At 32.9% G+C, this 26,064-nt stretch overlaps 1 protein-coding gene across 1 annotated transcript in view; it reads right to left on the bottom strand.

The window, feature by feature from the left end:
- LOC148276901 (uncharacterized) overlaps nt 1-26,064 on the bottom strand; it is an 84,336-nt gene that overhangs the window by 10,723 nt on the left and 47,549 nt on the right. Inside the window, exons 4-10 of the mRNA XM_088233607.1 lie at nt 11,216-11,473; nt 10,306-10,554; nt 8,814-9,073; nt 3,376-3,520; nt 2,440-2,580; nt 1,220-1,377; nt 28-98 (exon numbers count right to left, since the gene is read on the bottom strand). Of these exons, the coding sequence (XP_088089733.1) occupies nt 28-98; nt 1,220-1,377; nt 2,440-2,580; nt 3,376-3,520; nt 8,814-9,073; nt 10,306-10,554; nt 11,216-11,473 (1,282 nt within the window). The remainder of the gene's footprint in view (nt 1-27; nt 99-1,219; nt 1,378-2,439; nt 2,581-3,375; nt 3,521-8,813; nt 9,074-10,305; nt 10,555-11,215; nt 11,474-26,064) is intronic.

Genomic DNA, 26,064 nt, shown 5'->3' with positions numbered 1-26,064 from the left:
TCAAATGGTTATTAAATGATTCCTTGCCTATATCATCGGGAACTGGTTCTCTTTCTTGATCAATCTCTAATTCTCTTCCTGTTGCAAGATGGTAATAACTGAAAAGTTACATGGAAAATATTTAAATGTGCAAATGTTAAAATTGATCACAAAAAATACATTTTTAAATATTTTTATACATTACATTGTATCAAAGAGGAATAAATCAATATTGTATTAAATAAGATCATTATTTTTGTGAATGAAACATATGTAGGTACATTTTATAAAAACCTTTTTTCTCGCTTATTTCAGTAAAAAGGTGTTTTTTTACTAACCAAATAAAATTATTTTCCATGGTGGAAAGGCAAAATTTACTATGCCACATGTGGCCAACTTAACAGATGAAAGAATGTAATTGTTTTTTATTGAGTAATAAAAAATATCATTAATATTTTTTTTATTAATAGAATGTAGAAATCTCACCAATATAAAAGGCATATGACATAGACTTTTTGATTAATTGAAAAAAAAAAATTATTAGCTCTTGTGTACATACGCTGCATGTCGCTTAGTAAATTTTACCTTTCCACCATCTATATGATCATATAAAGTTGTCAAAAAATGAAGGATGATAAGGATAATTGTGGCTTTGTTGCGGAATTCAATTATCCGAATTAATGAGTACTAGGACAATATTCGAATATGCAGAAATTAGGATAGTTAGATTAACCATTAAATAAGGGCAATATTTTGAAAGAATATGTAAAATTTACTCTAAAATCACTTTTTTATTGCTTTTGAAATGATAAAGCGAACTGGAATCATATAAAAAAACTTACTTAAACATGTCCAGCAAAGTTAATTGCTTTGAAGAAGAAACTCGTTTCTTTTTATAACATTTCCTTTATTTTTTATTTCCATCAGGAATCGTTATCGAACGATCCGGATATTTGGCAATCCAGATGACCGGAGTTCGGATAAACGAAATTCTACTTTACTACATTTTCAAATATGAATCAAAGAACTTTGAATACAACAAAACATTATGCCATTTCCCTGTAAGTGTAGGCAGAGAGGATAGAACACCATATCACTCTGTCTTTGCATACAGATATTACTTTCTCTATATTCATACATCTTCTCACGCACGCATGCCGATTATTCTGTTTTTATACTACAATAATATTTTAATACACAAAGCTTACAATAATTTTATTAAGGTGTAATAATTATTTACCCATTTAGCACAAGAGCCAGTTCAGAGCCATCTCTGTCTTCCATGCTGAAGGAAAGAACCCTTTCCCTCTGTAGGAATATAGTCACATTATAAGATAACTCGTCTTCTCTCATCAGCCTGACAGCAACCAAATCTTCCAAATTTGATATTAATGTTGGCTAAAAAAAACAAAAATACATCATTATTTATGCATTATCTATTGAAGTTCAGAACTACCTCATTTATGTTTAACCTGAGGAAGCACTTGTTGACCAAAGAATTATAGACCATTTAAAATTAGTGTGTTGTTCTTCATTCTTACTGATGTGTCAAACAGAATCGAAGTGCTCATCATTAATTTTTCTTTATCCTAGACCGTTTTCTTATGGCAAATATTGTATATTGTTCGGTTTCTTTGTAGGTACGAAATGTGTTTTTGCATTACTTACCAATATTTTTTGTGTGTTTTATGATAATATTGTTTATTGTGCTCATTTTTCTGTACAGATTTTATTTTTTGTTGTGTTATAATCTATAAAATTAGTTATTATTTGTGTATACTTGTTTCGTTTTCAATAATCGGTTTGTACATTTAATATATTTTACTTTTTGTTAAAAAATATATATTTTTTAAAAACAGTGAAATTGAGGACATCCTAGGAGTGGGGACGACGTGTTGGCCTCTACACTACATTCTCCTCTCTCATCATTATTCGGCATAGATTTTGAATTCTTAAGGTATAATTTAGTGAAATCACCTTTACACGCAGCTGACAACAGAGTCCCTCAGGACTATAACAGCTGCGAATTGATGGAGGACTTTTGAGTCCCTAGCTAATGAATGTTGTAATGCTTCTCGAACATTTTGACGATCACAACTCAGAAATATTACTTAAACTAAGTGTGTTTCTTATACACAAGCTTCGTGCTTCTAATGTGCCATTGAATTAATATAAGCATCTGTCTTTAATCTGCGTCTAATGTCTGAGGATGGTGATCACGCCCGACTCCAGGCATGGCTTCTCTGTGGACAGTCTCCCTCCACCTGGAACGGTCTTGTGCTGTTTTGTAGGCATTTTTCAGTGATAGTTCTGATAATTCAGTGACCAAGCCACTCCTCCTTGTCAGTTGATGTCCACGCAACCTCGTTTCTTTAACACTTTCCTGGAGAATAGTTTTCTCCAAATTATCAGAGTATATAAGTACCTATAATATATGTATTATTGAAAACAAAAACTCACAATAGAATTCCTAATACCAGCTATTTGACTGAGCCCAAATCTCGGACTGACTAGTAACACTCTCTCTGGTTGGTTGCTGCTAAAACATTTGGCTCCATAACTCGGCAAACTGGATATTATATCTAAATAATGAAGTTTAGCCTGGAACACAAAAAATCCAAATCAAAATTTCGAAAAAACATTATTTTTTGGAATAATCGAGATCTCTGTAATAGACCAAATAAAAAGGTACATCATCATCATCATCATCTCCTACTCTACAATAGATAGTGCATTGGAAAATAACAGTTCAGGTGCCAGTCCAAGGACAGTGAAATATTGCACTGTAAAGCCACATTATAACCAATATTTTATGCTGCCCCTCCTAGGAACCTAACCCAGAACCTTAAGCGTGGTAGGCAAAGTCGCCAACGATTATACTACAAGATGGACTTTTCTCCACTCGATTTCCCTTTTCAGGATTTTTACCTGAGAGTAGCCATTGAGCTGAAAATACTCATCTAGGGTTCTGATTCTATTTACACACAGAACTGTATTCTTCTTTCGGCTGAACACAGAGTGGCAAACTGTATTGAAACTTCATGGTTTACAGATTCAGATTATATGCCGACAAAATCGGCATTTATTTAATTGAGTACAGCTTCTTACAATAGGGAAAAAAAATACTAATTTACCTGATAATAATGATGTAATAATATAAACTGTAAGTATGGTCACTAAAATTTCTCACTAGGCATAACCTGTTCTGAGATAACAAGCGATTATTCCTCAGTTATTTTTTTTAATATGCATTTTATTGTGATAAAAATAAACAAAAAAAATATTTGTGTACAAAATAAAAATAGTTATTTGGTGAAAGGTCCATCTCATAATTTTACATTAGTACTCGTAGGTCTTCTTTTTTCATTTAGAAAATGATAAAGATTTATGTTTTACCTGTAACTGTGATAAGTACTTTTGTTGATTTCCTGTCATTTGAGAGTTGAGCTTTAGAAAATGAGCAATTAATCTTCTTAACTCCTTCCGTTTCATAGTCTCCAATAATCCACAAGGCACAAACCGTTCCAAGCCAAACTCTCGCCTGAAAAATAAACAAAGGAACGATTAGAACTCTCTCTACTACTTTCCCGAACAAAAGAGGAGATTTAGTGGTGTAAAATATATACATGAATTATTATTCATATTAGTTTTCAAATCAACCAAAATATGTATTTTTCAACAATACTTTTATTATACCCAAATGTTTGTAGACAAGGATGGATCCTTAAATTTATTGCAACAAGAAGGGAAAACATTTGTGAGGAGGGAATATGAAGTCTTATAGCATTAACAAGGCTTATGGCACGTCATTGGCTGGTTTATGTCAGCACTTTACACACCGTCTACCTTTTACCATTCTGCCTATGTTAAAACATCCAGTTGGCTTTTGTGAGAGCAGTCAACTATCAAAAAACACTCGCCAGGGTTCTGGTTCTTTTTCACAAACTGAACTGTATTTTCCATCCGCCTGGACACGGAGAGAAAATTTATAAAATCTTAAAAACACCATAACTCGGCCACCACTCATTTTTGACCCCTAGTTAGGGTTAGGTTGTTACATATGACTTTTGGTATAATTCCTTTCAAGGAATAGCTCGAATTCCCAGTCACCTATTTAAATATGTAGGATTTTGTTGGCTGCTGGGAGTGAAGCTTCTACTGCAGTTGGAGATGACATAAGAAACTAAGTTACTGTTCCAAGGGTATTTTTTATTTATTTATTTATTTATTTATTTTACATAAACGGCAGAAATTGCCTTTAACATATATTGAACATAAATATGAAAAAAAAATTAAAAAATACATATATAGAAACATAACAAAAAATTATAAAAATTGCATAACTATAACAATAGTAACAAGCAGGTAAATACACAAAAGCAACCAAAAATAATAACGAAATAAATACATAAATATGAAAAAACAAAAAAGGAAAAAACATTTTTAAATAAAAAGAAAAGTTTAAGAATAATATTGCGAGAGAAAAAAAGAAATCAGACTCGTTTTATAACTATCAAGTCCAGAACCAAATATATCAGCCTTGTCCTCATACTGATTGCCATATCTATGGAGCCTAGGGATAGGCGAGTGCATGTGATAGTTGGTTCTAGAACTTGTAGAACAAAAAGGAGATCTGTGGCGGGTATGTCGACCAGGTACACGGAAACACACCAACTCCAGCAAATCTGGACAGTCAATTAATGAATTGATCACCTTAAAAAGTAATATTAGGTCAGTTAGGATTCTTCTATCAGAAAGTCTTAAAAGATTTGCTGAAGACAACAATTGATTATAATTAAATAAAGCAGCAGGAATATGAAGTTTAAAATTAATATATTTTAGAAATTTCTTCTGGACGCGCTCGAGTGAATCAGAATGTACACGATAATGGGGCGACCAGACTGGAGAAATATATTCTAAACGACTTCTAACCAGGGAGCAATAAAGTGACTTGATTGGTGCGATACTTTCAAATTTATTAGTAACCCTACAAATAAATCCCAACATACTTAGCGCCTCGTTTGAAATCTTGTCAATATGTTTGATAAATGTAAGTTTATCATCAAAAATTACGCCAAGATCCCTAATGAAATTAACTCTTTCAATTGTTGCGTGGTTCAACAAATAGTTAAAAATTAAAGGTTTCTTACTTTTTGAAAAGGAAATAACCTGGCATTTATCTATATTGAGAAAAAGATTATTTTTATTGCACCACTCGTGAATTCTGTTGAGATTCATCTGCAGGGTATTGCAATCATCAGTATTATTTACAATTCTATAAAGTTTAAGGTCGTCAGCAAAAAGCAAATATTTTACATCGCTAAAAATTTCAACAATATCATTTATATAAATTAAAAATAAAATAGGTCCCAAGTGTGATCCTTGGGGTACGCCGCTTGTTGCTAAAAAACTATAGGAGATATGAGAATTTATTTTAACTGCTATTTTTCTATTATATAAGTAACTAATGAACCATTTTAAGAGTTCATCACGTATTCCCAGTCGACCAAGTTTCTGCAACAAGTTAGAGTGGCAAACTTTGTCAAAGGCTTTACTGAAGTCGGTGTATATAGCGTCGACCTGGTGCTTCTTATGAAGTGCACTAGCAATAAAATTCTCGTACAAAATGAGATTGGTGACTGTTGAACGACCAGTAATAAACCCATGTTGCTCAGGAGCAATTATTTGTTTTAAAGGTATAATTAAGTTATCAAGTACAAGTTTTTCAAACAACTTAGGGAGGGTAGACTGAATACAAATAGGTCTGTAGTTGGATATTTCATCTTTGCTACCCTTTTTAAATATGGGTGTAATGTGGCTATATTTCCATATATCAGGAAATACGCCAGTAGTTAAAGACTTATTGAATAAAATTTTAATAGGATGTGCTAATATATGAATACAATTTATAATGTAGACTGGAGGAATACCATCAGGGCCAGCAGACTTACGTTTATCCAACGATTTTACAAACTTGATAATTTTTTTATCAGAAATAGTAAAGTTAGGCAGGTCAATAAGCTCAGTTAATTTATTTTCCATTGTGTTATTTAAAGTTACGGCATCATCATAAACATTGGAGAAAAAGTCAGCGAACATATTAACGGTATCTTGCATATTACTAGACCTATTATTTCCATATCTCATAGATTTAGGAATACCAGTATCGCTATTGTCTAGGATTTTAGCATATCTCCAGAAATACTTAGGATCAGTCAGAATATTATCTTCGATCTTTTTTATATATGCATTGTGACATATTAATGATGTTTTTTTACAATACTTCCTAATCTTATTGAATTCAATATAATCAGTTATTGATCTGGTTTTTTTATATTGCTTATGCATAATTTTTTTGGAGATTATTAAATCAATCAAATCCTTAGAAAACCAACTTGGATATTTGTTTTCCCTTTGAACTGAAATTGGTACAAATTGCTCTATAGAAGAGTTTAAAATATTATAAAAAGCTAAGAGATTGTCATTTAGATCATAGTCTTGAAGAAAACTCCAATCAGCTAATTCCAAATAATTACAAATTAGTTAAAAGTCGACTCTTGAAAAATTTCTGTACGTAGTCACTTGTTTTAGTTTAGAAATTAATAAATTGGAAATCGTAATATCTAATGGTGGATGATGGGCATCAATAGGTAAAAGAGCATCTACACTTTGGTCAACTATAATTGAGGGTATGTTAGAAAAAATCAAATCCAGAAAACGATTATTTGAGTTGGATACATAGTTACACTGTGATAGACCCAGGAAAACGGCCATGTCTCTAACTATACTCGAGTTCATAGTCAACACACCAGTAACATTTGTATCCACTAAGTTTAGCCAGTTAAAACTCGGAAGATTATAGTCACCCACTAATAACATTTGGTACTTAGGAAATCTTCTAAAAATGCTTTCAACATCTTCACAATGGTCATTATAATGACAAGAATCAGAATTAGGGGGGATATATACACTTCCAATAATCAACTTGACACCCTGAATTTCAACTTTAACAAATAATTGTTCAACACTTACATTTTTACAGGGAATAATAGAGGATTTCATATTTTTATTTACACAAATTAATAAACCTCCTCCTCTAGACTTCTTACTTGTGTTAATATTACGATCAAGGCGATAAATATTATAATTATGGAAACTAAGTTCTGATGACTTTATGTTTTTATCAAGCCATGTTTCTGTAAGAATTACTATATCATAATTTAATGTAGGAATCGTGGTCGCTAGCAAATCCAATTTAGTTTTTATGCCTCTAATATTTTGATAATATAGATTTATTGTAGTTTTTTTGTATAGTTTTTTGGAAGAGTATTGACAATCTTTGGGGAAGAGTTAATATACTTTATGGTAAGGTTTTGATCGCCATTGGCTTTTCTAGTTTCTAATTCATTCCTAAGGTCCAACAATTCCTTACGCTGTACAGGTGTTTGGTCGAAATTTATTTTGAAGGAATTTAATTTATTCCTATTTTTAAATATTTCAGTAGCCAATGTCGGGTTCGATAATACAACTTTGATTGGGCGAACATTTGTGGTATCAGGACGAAGCGGGCCAAGTCGGTAGATCTTGATAACGTCATCTTTTTCAATTTTCTTAATAGTATTCAATGTTTTTAAGGTGAGATCTGTATCCGCAGTTTGACGTAGTATAGATGTTGAGGCTGAACACTCTGGAATATTGTATATTATGATGTTGTTTCTTCGTCTGCATCGGTCTTCTAACTCATCAGATAATTTTGCTAGAAATTTATGCTCCAAAATAACTGAATTATTTTTTTCAACCAGCAATAGCCTTTTTTCAATTTCAGATAATTTTCCAGTGATTAGGGATTTTAGGTCGTCAACAGAGCGGAGATACTGGCTGACTTCACTCCATCTCTCTCTGTCTTTATGTAGTATACTTTTAAGCTCTGTATAATTATCACTCATATTTCTTATATCTGTTTGTAATGCAGATAATGCGTTGGTAATGTCCAAATTAATAGAAGCCGGTTGTGGAGACATCAGGCATTCTAGGTTAGGTGAGGCGATTTTCTGTTTAAGATCCCTCTTAGGTGCCATTGCAAACGCAGTATTAGTTTTAATCATAAATGAATAAATACACAATGAATAAAAACAAAAGTACCGGTTTAAAAGTTTCAATAATTTATGCAAGGATAGCACTTAAAATATATTATTATTATAATTTAAAAATATAAATTTAATATTAGTTAATTTTTGTATTATTTGATGAGTATTTTTTATGTTTTACACATTCATAAACTTGAAACTTGAAAAAATTACCTGTCAAAAAGACATTTCACAAATTAACAATATTATTTACCACTTTTCACCGAAATAACATTAACACAAAAAATACAGATTGTTTGTTTATCACTTCTTTATTTATTTGTTTGTTTTATGCACCTTTAACCACTTATTTACTAAAATATACTGGATAAGATTTTTTTCACATTATGTTACTTGACAGTATGTGGGTAGGTTGATAAAATACTGAATTAGGTTAGAAGCCTGGGTGTAACAGTAATAAATTAATTGAACTGACTGCACGAGCTGACTGATGTTACCACGCCTTGTGATCCTTTTATAGGTCGTGTTTTTGATATCTCTAAGGGGGTGAAGTTTATGTTCTCATCTAATTTGGTTATTGAGTTAAAGTCCTGTGTAACAATGTGTTGGTTTTGCACAATTTAATGTATTATGTTAAAATAGAAAATGTAAAATTGCTTCTGCTTGTAGACGCTCTAGATTTCTGGTAAAATCATTTGGCCCGTATACGGAAGTTGTATCCACAAATATAGATAGAATTATACTTACTCCACAGCTTTCACTGTCAACTTAGCCGGAGAGATGTTATGCGCCAGGGCGTGTTGGTGCATGTGAAGAGCAGCTAATCGCAAGGCTACATCTGGCTGTAGCTCGGGAGCAAATCTCTCCTGTGCCACGTCGTTGCAGCACTGCATGTAAAGGTAATCCATCGCATTGAGGTCCTTTTGAGCCAACTCTGCAGCCGACGTGGGGACAAATGACACTCTGAAGAGGCACCTCAACTTGTGAGCACCGGGCCTAGCTGCTATCTGCGAAGTTAAACATGTTAAAATATTTTTTAGTAAACATTAAACAAAACTGAAATCAGAATATATGTTAGGGCTAGGATAGAATAAGGCACAGAATTTCAGTTCAACTCAAAGTCAGAAAAAAGATCAAGATAATGGATATACATTTGTATACATATTTTTTTAAACAAAAATACATCCTACTTTTATTTACATACAGTTGCTCGTTAGAGGGTAAAAGCGCTAATTGGTCAAACAGATAAGTAGAATATGCCAAGTATTTTTATTTATAACTCGCATGAAAATATAAGTTATTGCCAAATTATAAATAAACTCTTGATCAAGAAGCCATTCTCTGATTTCGCTCTTGATATAAATGTTAAGTCTAAGTTCTTTTGGTATTGTTCAAAGTTCCACCACTTATTACAGCTTATCATTATGTTTTTGGGACAACTAAACCATCAATACATGTGAAGCGTGTGAGGAATTTTCAATATATAATACCCACAACTACAGTGTTAGATTATTGTTTTAAATGAGTTTTATTAATTGAGACCACAATTTAAGAATAAAAATAATAATAATCATGGTTTCTTCATAAAAAAATACAATTTCTTTATCTACAACATACATACTTAGGTAATAGATTTCTCTGGACTATGTCTAGTCTGCCTAACTAGGTACAACCTGTTTTAAGGCAGACATTTTAATGCAAAAATAAACAATAAATGACTACCTACTAGTTAATATATTATAGAGTTATACAATATTTAGATATACCATTTATTATTTTAGATTATTTTTTAATAAGTTTTTCTATTTTTCTCTACCTAAATCCAGTAATCATTTTTTTACAAATTTATTTAATTGAATTCGGGTCATGGTTTTGTAATGTTCGGGTAACATATTGAATATTTTGAGGCCCAGAAACCTGAAATTTCTTTGCCCGAATTCAGATTTTGTGGTAGACCCCATGACCCATCCTCTAATTTGACTTCTGGTAGTGTGAGAGTGTTCCTATTGGGATTTGGTAGAATAATTTTCTTAAATATAAAGTTTTGATTTACATCACAGAGTTTCAAGGTAAAGAATATTATAAAATCAGTGAAAAATATTAATGAAATCGTGACAGAACAGGATAATGTAAAGCTTGCCCACCACATCCCACACACCGCATCTGGGGACATAGTCTCCTTGACGGTGCTCACGTACATGGAAAATTTGCCAAATGAGAAAAACTGCCCGATACTTACTCTGGCTAGTGATTCCTTGGGGTCCAAAAGAGTGAGTTTATTTCTCCGAAGACTCTTGACGTGTTCCACAACCAGGCTGAAGTGTTCTCCAGCTGATAAACACAGTTTATCCTTGAGACTTGTCACCACATCGTGCACTGTTGTAGTGGCATCATACTTGAAAGACTTCGTCTGCCCGTTCTCCAGAAAGACCTTCAGCACATTGGCCATAGGGGGGAGGCACAGATCACCGAGGGAAAACGCAGAGGGCTGAAACAAACATTTCCTATATATTTCTTTATTTATTCATATAAAGATACATATTACAAAAAAATATAATAACGCATCCCTAACTCTATGAGGCCAAGAATCCGGTGTTGGGTTGGGATACAACATGACAGAAAGTAGAAGCAAGCATATTATTAAAGAATACTATAAAAAAAAATTATTACATGAATATAAATTTTAATAAACATCTAGACAACACGACAATGATGTACTTACATCAAAACTTGATGGTGGGGGTATCGGTACTATACCTACATTTGTAGTCGGTCGGGAGACTTTAATCTTTAACTATGACGTCATACTGAAGCTATGTCATTTTAGAGGGTAGATATGTGCACCGTGACGTACGCTTCCCCTTGATTCATATCGATATACCTACCCAAGACTTGAAGGTGGGGGGTCGGTAGTATATCTTTATAATCGCTAAAGGGAATTTATCTTATACTATACCGTCAAGGTGAAGGTATGACGTTTTTATTTTCCCATCATAATCGAGGCCCTGGTGCGCCTATATCTGTACTGCTTTTTGCCTGCGTTCTTTTTCTTTTAAAAAAAAGCATCCAAAGAGTAAACGATGATAATGATTCTTGTATAATATATTATTATATCCTTAATAATAAATATAACATAGAAGCAGACTTACAGGGAACAGGGGTGATCCATTCACGCACACGCTCTCCGCGAACCTCACTCTGCCGGGGCGCGCGCGGAGCCTGGCCTTCCGGGCGCGGCTGAGCAGCGCGGAGCGGCGGCCCGCCGGGCCCTCCGCGCCCGGCCCGGGCTGGCACACGACGAGCGCGACGCGCGCCGCGCACGCGCGCACCAGCCCTATCACGTGGTCGCGCGGGGCAGACACCACGTCCTCGCCGTTCACGGACAGTATCTGGTCTCCGGGCTCCAGCTGAAATTGGTAAATCGGAATTGAGAAATTGAAAAAATATCGCACGTCAGATAAATAATCATATCCAAAAAAATATAATTTAATTTTGGTATACAAAACAAACTATTAAAAATAATGATATGCTAAAAAATACCAAAAGATAATTTTAGCTTTGCGATTCAACCATTTGATGGCTTTATGACACACTTATGAGTACCTAATACTTGTGATCTTATCGAGAATCGAACCTGGAATCCTTCGTGCGTGAGTCAAGGTCTTAGCCATTAAAACGATAAAGCTGCTCCGTTTGTATAACTTTTTAAAAACCGTTTTGTGGATAACTTATTAAAACTTATTAAGGCTATGATCACAATTGAAAATATTTGTTATCGTTAAAGAATATTGTGTTTGCCAAACAAATTTCGTATCAACAAAAATATTAATATGTAATGTGGGGTTCATCCTTATCTCTAGTGAAAATATACGACGAAATATTTCTAAATGAAATTAAAACAGGTGCAACTAAAAAGTACCAGGATTAAGGTACAAGTTTATAGCCCAAATAGGTTATTAGAAATAAGCGTCTAGAAAATACCGACGCCTAAGGAGGCATCTACCGACGCCTACTTACTATGCTTTTACTATGTACTGACTATGATCCCGAGTTTACGTATCGAGACGTTAAAGGAGCCGGCTTTGAAATCGCTCGGTAGATAAATACAGACGATCGTTAAGCATACCGTATTTGTAATTGTCAAAAGTCATTAAAAATCATGTTCTAGCCAGCATTTTTTGCTTGAATTGTGATTTATTGGAGTTTATAATCGCTTTTGAGTAGGCACTTTATATTACAGAAGCCTACTTAAAATATAAATGAGAACTATTTTAAATTTGAATAAAGTAAGGAACGCGGACTAAATTTTCGGGGTCATTCATTGGTTGGATTCGATCATATGACACCGAAATGACAAGTCGTTAGAACATACCGAGATAGATAGAGATAGTACAGAAGTTAAGTGTACCGTTTTGATATGTACCTACAGATGAAGATAGCCTTTTATAATCGCGGCACAGGACTCCATTCTTACAAAGTATTTAGTTGAAATACAAAGTTGCTTAAATAATTCAATAAAATGAACAATGCGAATCGTGAAAAAAATTAAGAATGGAGTGCGTCTGAATTGAATAACTTATTTAATTTTATTAACATAAACGGCGAATCTGCCTTTTACAAACATTTATAATATTAACATATTTGGCCTAATATTTTATATTTTTTTTAAAACATGAATTTCCTTATACCCAAGATTCATAAAAAAAAAATAAACTAAAAATTATACAGCATATTCAGTGGAAGGTTTAAATAATAAAACATTATACAGTAAAACAACAAGAAAATCATAAGTTCTGTTTCACACAGCTAAGCAAAGTGAACAAAAAACTGAAATATATATTATGAAATGTTTGAATAAATAAATATAATTACCATTCACCATCTTTAAAAAAGTTCAAAAGGTTTTTTCTATAGGCACAATACCTTACACTAAACATATCAGATACGTGGGAATAACGATTGCCGAGTTCATGAAGTATATTTAATACGGCATTAAAGTATACACTGTCCGTGAATTGTTGCTACAAAACGATGGCACCTGTCTAGTCATTATTCCAGGCACCCTGAAGTTGATGAGAGATAATAGTTCAGGGCAATCCCATATTGAATTTACAATTATGAATAAATTTTTAAGGTTTATAATTTTTCTTCTATCGTTAAGTTTTAACAAATTTAATGTTTTCAGTAAAAACTCGTAATTTAAAAATTTATGACTGATTCTAAGTTTAAAATTTATATACCGTAAGAATTTTTTTTGGACTCTCTCAAGATAATTTTGGTGACAGTTGTAGTAAGGAGTCCATATTGTAGAGTTATACTCTAACTAGCTTCTCACTGATGAAGTATACATCAACTTCAAAGTGCCTATGTTTTTGAATTCCTTATTCACACGTAACATCAAGCCTAACATTTTTAGAGATTTACTAGTAATATTATTTATGTGCCTAATAAAGGATAATTTTTGATCAAAAACGATACCCAGGTCGCGCACCTCAGAAGTTGAGCCTAATTGCATATTACCCTTCAAACAATCAAATAAAATTGGGTTTTTTATTCTAGAAAATCTCATTATGTAGTATTTTTTTATATTTAATTGTAGTTTATTGGTGGAGCACCACTGGAACATTTTATCTAAATTACGTTGCTTTTACTTATAATATAGTAATTGAAATTATTTTTGTAAATATTGATTAAAATGTAACCTTCAACCAGTTTAATTTCATGAATTTGTAGCACTATCTATACACGGTTTTTCAGCGCCAGACCGCGAAACTTCAGAGGAACACTCATGGTAAGCTTTAGAAAAATCAATTTGTTTTATTTTACAAAGTCATTTTAAAAAAAACATATTTTTTATGATCTCAAAATGGAGTAAATCTTTAATTTCTCGGGCTAGCATCCCTTCCGCAAACCCCTATCCCCCATCGACAAAAAAAAGCGATAAAAACGTATTTGACCAACAAAACGATACGCACCAGACGCGGACAAGGGAAGCGGCTGGGTAGGAGAGGGGCAGGGCTTTGTGGAGGGACTGCTTGTCCGAGAAATGAAAGATTTACTACATTTTGAGATAACTTTTTTTTTAAATGACTTTTTGGAAAAAAAATATTAGGATTTTTTTTAAAGCTTACCAGGAGGGATGTTCTTCTGAAGTTTCGCAGTCTGACCCTGAAAAACCGTGTATAGATTGTGAGCTGGTTTTACTGTCTCTTGCGACAATCACTTATTTGCCAATCTGTAGCTAATACAAAACATCAAATTGATGGTAATAAAAAAAACAATTAAACAAAATATAACGGTTTTAATATAACCGATAAATTAATTAATTAACTAGGCATGGTACTATAATCGATCTCACTATATTTGCTGTCCGTTCCTATAAGCCTATTTTGCTAATTAAAATAATTTAATGATTAATAACCAGAATTAAAATATTTTTGGTGCAACTGAAATGTATTTACGGTTGAATCTGTAAATGAAGTTTTTATTCCTGTTTTAGCGTACTTTAAGGTTTCTATGAAAATATTACTAAAAGAAGCTCGTAACATGAAACGCATTTTAATCTTTTAACAGTGTGTAGATTCGTACGTACCGACTTAAATCCTTGAATAAAACTTCATTACAATTGAAATGCGATCACATTGAGTCAAAGATTAATAAAATACATAATACAACACGTATACACAAATTCAGGCTTCAGCGAGCTCCGAGTCACATTTCATTATACTATATAAAGCGCTTCATTAAAGGATTTTATGCTTAGAAAAATATCTAAAGGCTCTGTTTTCACAATAGGATATATTTAGTCACTGGTTTATATTATATTATCTTGCGGATCAAGTTTCTATCTGATTATCGGATTCTCAAACTGATATCATCTAATTACCTATAATATAATAGAAACTATTTTTAGGTTAGAAATGTTATTTAAAAAATACTACGAGTCATTTCTTAATTTTAATTCAATTTTCAAAAAGAATAAAACAGTATTTTCGTTATCAAGTAAGAATCCTTGGTTCATTAAGAATTTTTAAATATATCTTCTTCTTCTTCTTATGGTTCCTCTCCCCGATGGAGGTTGGAAATCATCATTGCGATTCTTACTTTATTGGCAGCTGCCCTGAACAAAGACTGAGTGCTGCAATGGAACCAGTCGCGCAAGTTCTTAAGCCAAGAGATGCGCCTTCTACCTGCACTGCGTCTTCCTTCAATCCTTCCCTGTAGAATGACTTGTAAAATTTTATATTTTTCACCTCTCATCACATGCCCAAAGTACTCAAGTTTTCTTTTCTTTATGGTCTTCAGTACCTCTTTATCTTTTTCCATCCGTCGGAGAACATCGTCGTTTTGGACTCTATCTACCCAAGAGATTTTTAATATCCTCCTGTAGCACCACATTTCAAAGGCTTCGATCTTTTTTGAAGTGTTTTGGGTGAGTGTCCACGTTTCGACGCCGTAAAAAAGTACTGAGAAGACGTAACATCGAGTAATGCGCATTCAGAGGTCTAAATTAAAGTTTGTACTGCAAAGAAGGTCACGCATCCTGAAAAAGCAGTCTCGCGCCATCTCTATTCTGACTTTGATTTCTTGCGAGCGATCCCATTTATCATTTAGCCAGCATCCTAAATATTTATATTAATGAACCTTTTAAACAAGTTTAAGAAATATATCTAAATAATAATAAAAGTATCAATACTCAAAATCAAACAGTGTTATACTGCCGTCATAAGAAAGAAGGACGTTTCTACATAAAACAAAAAACGAAGAAGATAAATATTTTGTAACTCGGAGATGAAAAATTCGCTGAGTGAAAAATACTAAAAAAATTAAGTATATTATAATGCGACAGTATGTATTATGGTTTGCCCTAACGGAATACTTTAATTGACATGAATACATTTTACGTTATATAATTAAAAATTATCATTTTTATTTTCTTTTTAGTAAAAAAAATACAATAAAATATGTTATACGGCAATGAAAAGATGTTTCTAGCTAGAAACGCCCTTTTTATTTAGCAATTTTAAGTAAACATCTTTCTTTTTTAGTGTTGATATGCCAATTGATTCTACTCAACTAAATAAAATAGACGTTACTGGCCATTTACTGCTTTTTAAAATAGATACGCTGACTTAATAATCAATTATAAATTTTCTTAAATTTAATTGAAAACGAGTATGTTCATTCATTTCAGATGTTTTTAAAAACGGAATGGAAGAAAAAATAAGTATTTTAATCAGTCTTTTATAATTATGTAAGTCAGAACAGCCTTTTATATTTAGTAATATGCAAGACTTTTTTCAGTTTAGTCTCATTTATTAGTGAAAATAATAGGGTTGTGGTTATTATGGTAGATATATTTTTTTCCTGATTTCGAATATATATTTAACTCATTTTCGAAAAAAAAAATTGATGCGTCCTTCTTTCTTGTGACGGCAGTATATAGGATCACTGTTTTCACACAGCAAAATAAATATGTCAGGCGCCGTGGCGCAGTAAATTAGACAACTAACTGTGAAACTGGCGTCCCGGATTCGATTCGCTAGTTGCAAGAAAAAAAATCAAAGAAAGATCCTATTTCCCACCTGCTGACAATCCTGTAAAAAAGAGGCTTAGCGGATTATTCCTTTTTTTCAAAACGTAGTGAAAGACGGGATTTTATGTATGTAGGTATGCCAGAAATCCTAGTACCTACATGGTTTGTTTCCTTACCAAATATCCGAGTACGTAAGGGTCTATTGTGACCGTCCCCGCCCCAAAGCGGTTATTTCCGAGTTTTACCGCCGATAAATAATCTGAGTCTGATTGTGCTTTTTGAAAAAGCCAGATTTATAAGACTTCTTCTTTGTTGTGAGCACAGGAGCCGAGATTTTTAAAATACAAGGGAATTTTTACCGGGGAATTAACGTTGTTGGCTTGAGGTTTAAGACGCAATCGGTTTAAATAACGAAGCGCCTTGAAATCGTGAATTTTATAAGTATTTTCAATGTATAATAGCCAGGAAAGTAATAGCAAATACCTTAAATCCAATCAAAAGTATTAACAACAACAAAACGTTACAATATTTTACTGTGCAGACGTTAAAATAATCAGTTCATATTATTTTTGTAATATTTATTTTAATTCAATTAGGTATCTAACAAAAATTTGAATAGAAATACATTGAAAGACTTAAAAAAAAAAAAAATATTTGTCAATGTACCCACTCAACTCCCCCCGTATGCACGTTCAATGAATGAAACGTATTTTTTATCAACAATGTTTGAGTATGTCCAAATGCTTGCAGACTGGCTGGATTTCCTCCATAGGGAGTAATTCATATTTAAATTTATTTCAACAGGGAGAGAAAACATTTTTGAGAAGGGAATATGGAAGTCTAGGCATTTACAGGGCTTATGACCTGTCATTGGCTTATTTAAGTGGCCACTTTACACACTGTGTAACATTCACCATTTTGCCGATGTTTGAAAATTGTTTTCAGGCGTTGCCTAGTAGGTGATTTGGTTCGGCCGGATGAATCTCACTCACGTGATAAAGGTTTCAGCTTTTTTACTTCACGAATATAAACAGATGGAGGAGTTGAGGAAATGTGGATGTTCAAACATGGGCGAAATAGTGAATGTTACACAGTGTGTAAAGTGGCCACTTAAATAAGCCAATGACAGGTCATAAGCCCTGTAAATGCCTAGACTTCCATATTCCCTTCTCAAAAATGTTTTCTCTCTCTGTTGAAATAAATTTAAATATTTATTTTTAAAATTTATTTATTAGACATTATAAATACATTAGTTGATTACGTAGACACAGTTATAGTGACACAATAAAAAATGACCTATGCCTGCGATGTGAAAATGAATGATAAAAAACGCGATTTTCCAAAAATTACATAAGATATTTTTGAAAGTACATTATAAAAAATGTTTCTCTGAAGTTTCGCGGTATGATCCTGAAAAACCCTGTAGGTATGTACTATAAATATACCCGTGTATGTTTCGCACTCAATGTGTCATAAAAACAAAATCGCATTATTTATAAACGTTTAAAAATGTATAATGAGATGCCTGAATGTATAAAGAGAGTTTAAATACATTAAAAAATGAATGTTTCATTTACTTTAAGATGATAAAAATAGATGTACAAGACAGCAGTCGACCTTTGTTGTGGCGTCTGGTAGATATAATCATTTTGTAAATTCTCCAAACGCCAGACTACACCGGCTGGGAAACGAGTTCAGAGAAATTGATATGTTTCGTTTTCCATTGTCAGTTTTTAGATTTAAAATATTTACGGTGATAAATTTCATATAACTTGCATTATTCGAATGCTGTAAAAATCACTTTGACTGTTTGTATTTTGCTTACCTATAATTAAATAATACCTACTATAATCGTCAATTTTTTACCTGATACTGTTATAATTTTTCAAACATATTTTTAATTATGTACCTTTCTACTTTTTAAAGTATTTTATCTTTATATATGTATACTTATAAAGCAAAATGTAATTCGACACTTAAAAAATATAAACTGTTTATTAAGAAGTACTTACATATTTGATAGTTGTAGATGAAATTTAAAAGATCTCTGGGCGTATGTTATAAATAAATAAAATACAATAAACGCTGTATATCCATTCTAGATCCATACCCAACCGTTACCACTATATACGGGTTTACCTACATAGATAGATGCAACAAAAAATAATATTTAAATTATATCGACAAAATAATCGTAGGGATTGTATATAAATATTTTTTTATGTAAAAACGCATTGTATTAATATTATTTTTAATATCTAAAAGTGATTTTTTTCTTAATGCCCAATAATAATAATAATTATATTTATATTATTATTACGATACTAATATTATAAATGCGAAAGTATATTTGTTTTTTTGTAAGTGTTTCCTTCACGCCTAAACGGACCGACCGATTGACATATTTTTTTTCATAAGGATAGCCGGAGAGGTGAGAAGTAAAATAGGATACTTATTTTTTATCCCGGATTAAAAAAAGTAGAATGATTAAAAATAATAGTAGTATATATCAACAATGAGGAACATTATTTGATAATCAGTAGGCGGTGGGATGTCAAAAATAATTCATTTGAAATTAAATCTAAAAAAAAATTATAGTTAGTTTGGTTTTGTAGTGGACTTTTGGATATTTAAACAGAATAACGACTCCTACTACGTCGCCATCGACTAACGGATCGTTGTATTTTTTTCATAGCAATAGTTGGACGACCAGCAATCGATACAAGCTACTTTTCGGAAAAAATATATCGTTTCATTGCGAAAATTCTTATTGCCAAACGACAAAACTTATTGATTACCTAACTAATTTTTCCCAAATATCACGTGCGTGAAGCCGCGGGTAAAAGCTTATATTATATCCTGCACCTTAAAGCTGAAATGCTGAAAGTCACATTTGGTAAACTGTTCAGGAGAGCGGTTTGAAGTTGTAAAGCTGTTTCAAATGTATCTCCCGAAGTAAAAACACAATTTATTGCTGTTTTTTTGGATTTATAGGCTTTTGATATGAATTTTCAGCAAAAAAACATTTAAAATATGGACTATCAAATAACTACGGGACTTGTATGTTTTTTTTTCTAACCGCCCGGCCCGCGCCTTAATTCCTCCTCGGGCTTTAGTATAAAAAGTAATGTAGAATATTGAATGAAAAACAAACAACAAAACAAAACTTCTATTAGGCAAAAACAGTAAATTACGTGCCATTAATTTGTAAATTTTTTTATTAACCCTTACGGATTATTACATTCATTTTACAAAAATAATATTTACGTTTTTTATTCATACTCTGTTGTTCAAAATAATGTACAGAGTCTTTTCTTTAGTTTTGTCTGGTAGTTTATTGTATAATTTAAGTCCCTGGTTTATTAGTCTCGACTGTCTTTGTCTTGTTTTAGAAAGTTGTACATGATATTTTTGTGATATTCTCGTATTATGTTCATTTTTACTACAATTTTTTTAACAAGTTTTAGTTCTTCGTCTACAATTACATTAGTGGCTAATTCATGGATAAATTTTAATGATTCTAGTTAAAAGAGTTCAGTTATATCTAATTGCTTAGTTTGTTTAAAAATTTATCTAATTGCTGTTAGATAAAGAAGGTCATATTCTAACTTTAATATTTTATTTTGTTGTCTTTGTAGTCTGTTTATGTCATTTTAAAATCCTATTTCCCGTAGTAGATGCATATAACATATTTTAGTTTTTAAATCGGCTTCATGCATAAATAAACATTATTTATGAAAATAACAGGTAAATATAAATTTCATGATATGATATTAATAGCAATAAAACAGTAATTGAAAGTTAACAGTTTGTGAAAAAAGCAAATTAAAATAACGAAATTAACGACAAAAGAAATGAGTATGGTAGATTATGACAATAAGGCTTAATCTTGTGCAAACCCCTTGCTGAGTCAGAGGTAGTTTGTTTTAAAAATTGTGGAAATTATTCGGTATCCACTGCTTAAATATCAGCAAACCGTTGAATTTTGTTGAGGGCTGAGTATTATTACTGCACAACTGGTGTTTTAGAATAAGCTTTTTCAGTAGTGGTATCGAAGGACTCCAATGTTTTTTTTAATAGAATTTGAATATATGAACAAAATGACATCCATCACTCAGTTTCGCAAAAAATATGACTTCCAGCCTTTTAGCTTTAAGGTACAGATATATTTCGCACTCTTTATTGTCGTATGTTATATTGTGTAATGTTTATAATTGTTTTATAATGAATATTTTTTTGGTCTTGTTTTTAAAAGTACAAAGAGAAAGAACAGATATAGTAAAAAGAAATATTACCACCGGGGGAATAAGCCGCGAAAATGTCGCTTCATATAAATAAAGCAAGTAGATTCCTGTAGGAGTATGTAAGACTTTTGAACTTTTCTCTGAACTCGCAGAAGCGAGTTGTATGAAATCTCTTGTAAAAGTTTCTTAAAGTAGTGCGTGTTTCTAGCCAGTCTATTGGGATTTCGATATAGACATAAAAAAAAATCTGTAACTTTTTTGAAGTCTGAATTCATGTACAGCATTTCAGAATGACCCGTTTTCAGAAGCATGTAAAATCACTTCCTTATCCACACCCAGTGGTGGATAGAGCACTGCATTGGAAACCCAAATGCATCGTATCTCGATTATCTATGCATAGAGGTAAGGTGGCGCCATTGGTACACCAAATATTTTTATTATTATTTTTACCAAGATTTTTTCATTTACATTTATTGATTTATTAAGTACAAAGCGTCCACAAAGTCCACTAAGACAACAACGAACAAGAACGACAAAAAGTCCTGATGATGAGGTAGTAACCTCGGAACCGGCCGACGTAAAGCTATACCAGAAAATTAAAGTAGTTAATCCAGTCTGTATTATTTGGCAGCTTTAAAAACAGCTGGGAGTTCGGCTAGGAATAGCAGGCGGTTCATTCAACAGTATGAAGGCTGTCTAAAGAACGGATATTTACTCCCCGAAAACCAAATGTCGCCTATATAACGCCTACATAGCGCCAATTCTCCTGCATGGACGCGAATCATGGCACCTCACTAGGGCTCAAAACAGCAAAGTACTGAGTTTTGAGAATAGGTGTGTTGACTTTGTGCGGAACGAAGTAATAAGAGAACGGACGCAGCCAACTCCGGTGACACCTGTCATCAAGCGGGGGCGATACGGTTGGCTTGGCCATGTACTGCGGATGCCTCCTGAGAAACTTAACCCCGCTTGCCCTCTTTACTAATCATCAGGTTCTCGACATCCTGGACGTCCACTGCTGACTGGTCGTCGGCAGTTCATGTCAGAACTACAGGACGCGAACCTGACTTGGGAGAATACACAGAAGCTGGCGGCCGACAGAGATACCCGCAGGATATTCGTGGACACCATATGCTCTAACTAGGAAGCGGACATGGAATAATGATGTACTTTTAAAAAATATTTTTTACAAACTAAAAAAATATTGAAAAGGATTTCATTTTATTGAATCATTAAAAAAAAACATCAACATCACCATTCTCTTTCCGCACCTAATGGTACATAAGACATTGCATTGGTACGACAATTGCAGCGTATTTTGACCATTTTTGTTACATGGAGGTAAGATGATCTGGCCTATGCTTCAGGTACCAATAATCCAGGTACTATGCTTGAAGGTTCGAACAAAACCAGCCATTGGCAGGTCACAACCCCTTCAAATGCCTAGACTTCCATATTCCATTTTCTAAAATGTTCTCAATCTTAGTTGTAACATGTTATTCTCAACAACTCTCTAAGGGGCGAAATCTAGGTCTTATCTACAAAAAATTTGGCAAATTTACAATATTATTGTTTGAATTGCAATTAGAACTTTTCATTTAAGTCGCCTTCTTTTCCTGTCTACGCAGAAATAAACTTCAAATTCCCATGTGAACACTTCTAGAGTGTTTCCCGTCTTTAAAATTTATTCTGGCGGCCAATTTACCCTTTATACCCCCTTACTTCTTTCAGAATCACAATAAATACTCTCACAAAAAATACTTACTACTTAACAAAATTTTGAGTTTGTCCAAATTTTTGTAGACAAGGACTGGATTCAACTCCCTGGGGAGCTGTTTATATTAACATATTACAACAGAGAAGAAGAAAATTTAAGGGAAGGTAATATAGAAGTCTAGGCATCTACAGGGCTTATGACCTGCCAATGGCTGGTTTAAGTGGCCACTTTACACACTGTGTAACATTCACCATTTTGCCTATATTTGAACATCTACATTCCTTCAATTCTTTCATCTATGAAAAATTTTAATACAAAAGTTAAAAATAATAAAAAAATATGAAGATTGCGATCGAGAAATCGCGATCGCGGTTACATTATAAGAGTAAAATTTGCGATGAGGTTACGCTTAGATGTGTGTATTTATGAATTTACCCAGTAGCCCCAAAATAGGGTAAACGAGCCCATTGCGGGTGAAATGAACAAACTGCTAAAAGGGTCAAACTTTTCTATTCAAAGTTCTGAAAAGGTGTTTTTACACTAGACTATTACATAGCCCCTGGACTGGTACCTGAAGCCTATGGCTGATCATCTTACCTCCATGTAACAAAAATGATCAAGATATACTGCGATGCAGTGCCTTATGCACTATTAGGTGTGGAACTGGAATGATGATGCTTAAAAGGAGGGTTGTCTTTTTAGTTTTGGAAACATGGACATAGAGGGCGCCGCGAATCAAATGTATATAAAAATAAATATAAATATGCAAAACTCAAAAGACAACCCCTTGTAAAAGCAATGAGTTTACTTCACTTTTAACATGACATTTACATAGTTTACTTTACCTGCAAAGAGCTAAAAAATTGTTGTGTATAAAATGTACAAAATGAGTAAGACAAATGAATGAGAGACTCATTTAGCCCATTTTGAGTATTTCAATTTATCTAAAATAACATGTTTATATGTACACATCAGTGGCGAATGGTGATTTTATTTACAGGTAAGCTATACAAAATATCATATATTTGTACCTACATAGGAGGTACATAATATAAGTAATATGTTCTATAAATTGATATTTTTTCTGTGGTTCTGTGTGATACAACAACTCCCATCCATGAAATCAACTCAAATGATGTAACTTTGTAATATAATATATTATATAGATATATTATCCATTACTTAATATATAATTCATTAAAAAATAAATAAAAAATACCAGTATAAATTCAGTCGATATTAGGTATTCAATTGAAGTGTTAACTGGCCGAATTGTTTTAGTAATTTATATTGCTAAAAACGGCCGCTTGGAGCGCTATATGTCGTGCAATATGACGCATGAAAGTAATTATGGTCTTATGTCAAAAGTACCATCTCAAAGAAAAAATAGTCCTTAAGAAATAATGTTTGAAATACTGTTTTCCAAATCAAGAATCTTCAAATAATTTGTGTAATCTGCAAGTTTAATTTAGGAGAAAAAACCCGCACTGGAGTTAGTACATTCAAAATATAGTATTCTTATTTGTATGAAAAATAAGCTGGAATAATCGGCTAGTTTATTGGCTCACCGCAGGCGCTGGGTGCGCTTAATAACAATTTATATTTATATTTATATTAGGATAAAAATACAAACGGTGGAAATGATTTAAAATAAATGTTAATTATTTATTTGTTTTTCTTTTAAAGTTACAATAAAACATTACCATAGTAAAATATCTTGGTAAGCTGCGCATAATCGCTTCCATACTCGGTTCGCCCCTGGTAGACATACACAGTATGTCCGCAGGCAGATTTGTCACTTTAAATCGCGCTATATCTGGTTATATATAGAGGTAGCATCGGGATATCATTCGATGCGGGAGTGTCGCGAATGTTTTAATAATCATGAGTCCGTGGACAGGAGTTCATCGAGTTTACGTAGTTGAGGCATATTTCGCGAAAAATAATTCGACCAATAAGGCGACGTTTTTGTTTTCAGTTCGATATCGATATTATGATTAATGCTATTCGATATTTGGTCGCAATGGAGAGCAAAGGGTTAAATTTGAGAACCCGTTGTTAAATGGTTGATATTTTATTCCGAAAACAAGTTACGAACGCGTTCTGTTCGCTGGGCTTAATCAACGTCACGGGTGTCCCTGCCCGCGGCCCGCCACCCTCTGTACCGGGTACAGAAAGGGGGGAGGGGGGAGATTTACGGATACTGTTGAGAACTTTTGGTTTGTTGCAGATGTCAAACTTGGACTAGAGACGCGCATTACCGAGCGAAACAATATTCGAGCAGCTATCTTTTCCGTGGACAGCAAAACGCACGAGCTTCTCGAATCCCCAGGAACTACAAATGTTGGATGCTCGATACCTTCGACCTCGGGACTGTAAGCGAGGCCTGCCCTCTCGTTCGAAGAAAACAGGGCACGTTTAATTTTTGATAAACTAATTGACGTTATGGTTTTGAGTGTCAATCCTGGAATTAATGAAAGGAGTAAGGACTTACGATTTCCTCCCTTTGGCACTGGTCCAGAAAAACACCGTTATCGTTTGCACTGGTCACTTTGAACGTTTTCTTGTATGTTGGTGATAATTATTATTATTTTATTATTATTATTTATTATTTATTATTATTATTATTTCACGTTTTATATAAAACTTTTTTTTTAGTATGAATACCTCACTGGGCACAACCCGTGTCGAGGCATTCATTTACATGATTTAATATATTATACTTATAGTGTCCAAAAATATATATATAAAATACATATAAAATATTATTTATATTCACATTTAAATCCACACAGGTATATATACATATATAATAGTAATAGAGAAAAAAAATTAAAAAGAAAGAAAAAGAAAACAACATTATATTATTAGTACAGCTCACACATTTAGTTACTGTGCAGACATTAGGTCAAGTAACAAGTTACTGTCAGCTCTCTGTGGCCCAACATCCACACAAATGCCAAATATACGAGTATATGACATATTCATAGAGACACTGTGTGGATACAAATACAAAACACGAAAAGCAAAAATAATTATATATTGACAAGTTTACTGTTTTGGTGGGGTGACCATCTCAAGACAGTTCTCGGGACCCAAATCAAGTAGCCATTTTTTTTTAAATGGCCCTTTTTTTACAAATAGTTTAAATTTCTCAAGATTTTTATCTGTTTTTGTGGCAAATGGTATATTGTTATATATACTTGGTCCAAGGTATATTTGACTCCTTTGACCAAATGATGTTGTCATTTTAGGTGCCATATATAGCTGTTTTCTTTTAAGACGCGTTTCATAGCTAGTATTGTAAATTTTATTTCCACCGTGTTTATGAGTGTGAATGAGAAATGCCTTAGCATACAGTTGCCTGACGTTCAGAACACCTTCTCGTTCAAACACCTCAGCTGTAGGTGTCCTGATAGGGACCCCGAGTAGAGCCTTGAGAACACACTTTTAAACAATTTCTAATGCTTGAATGGCATTTTTCTTGGCCCCACCCCACGA

This window comes from Micrasema longulum, unplaced genomic scaffold (genome assembly GCF_059751315.1).
Source record: "Micrasema longulum isolate JH-2025_06_02 unplaced genomic scaffold, ASM5975131v1 h1tg001131l, whole genome shotgun sequence".
NCBI lineage: Eukaryota > Metazoa > Arthropoda > Insecta > Trichoptera > Brachycentridae > Micrasema > Micrasema longulum.
This window is presented reverse-complemented; position numbering and strand designations above follow the sequence as displayed.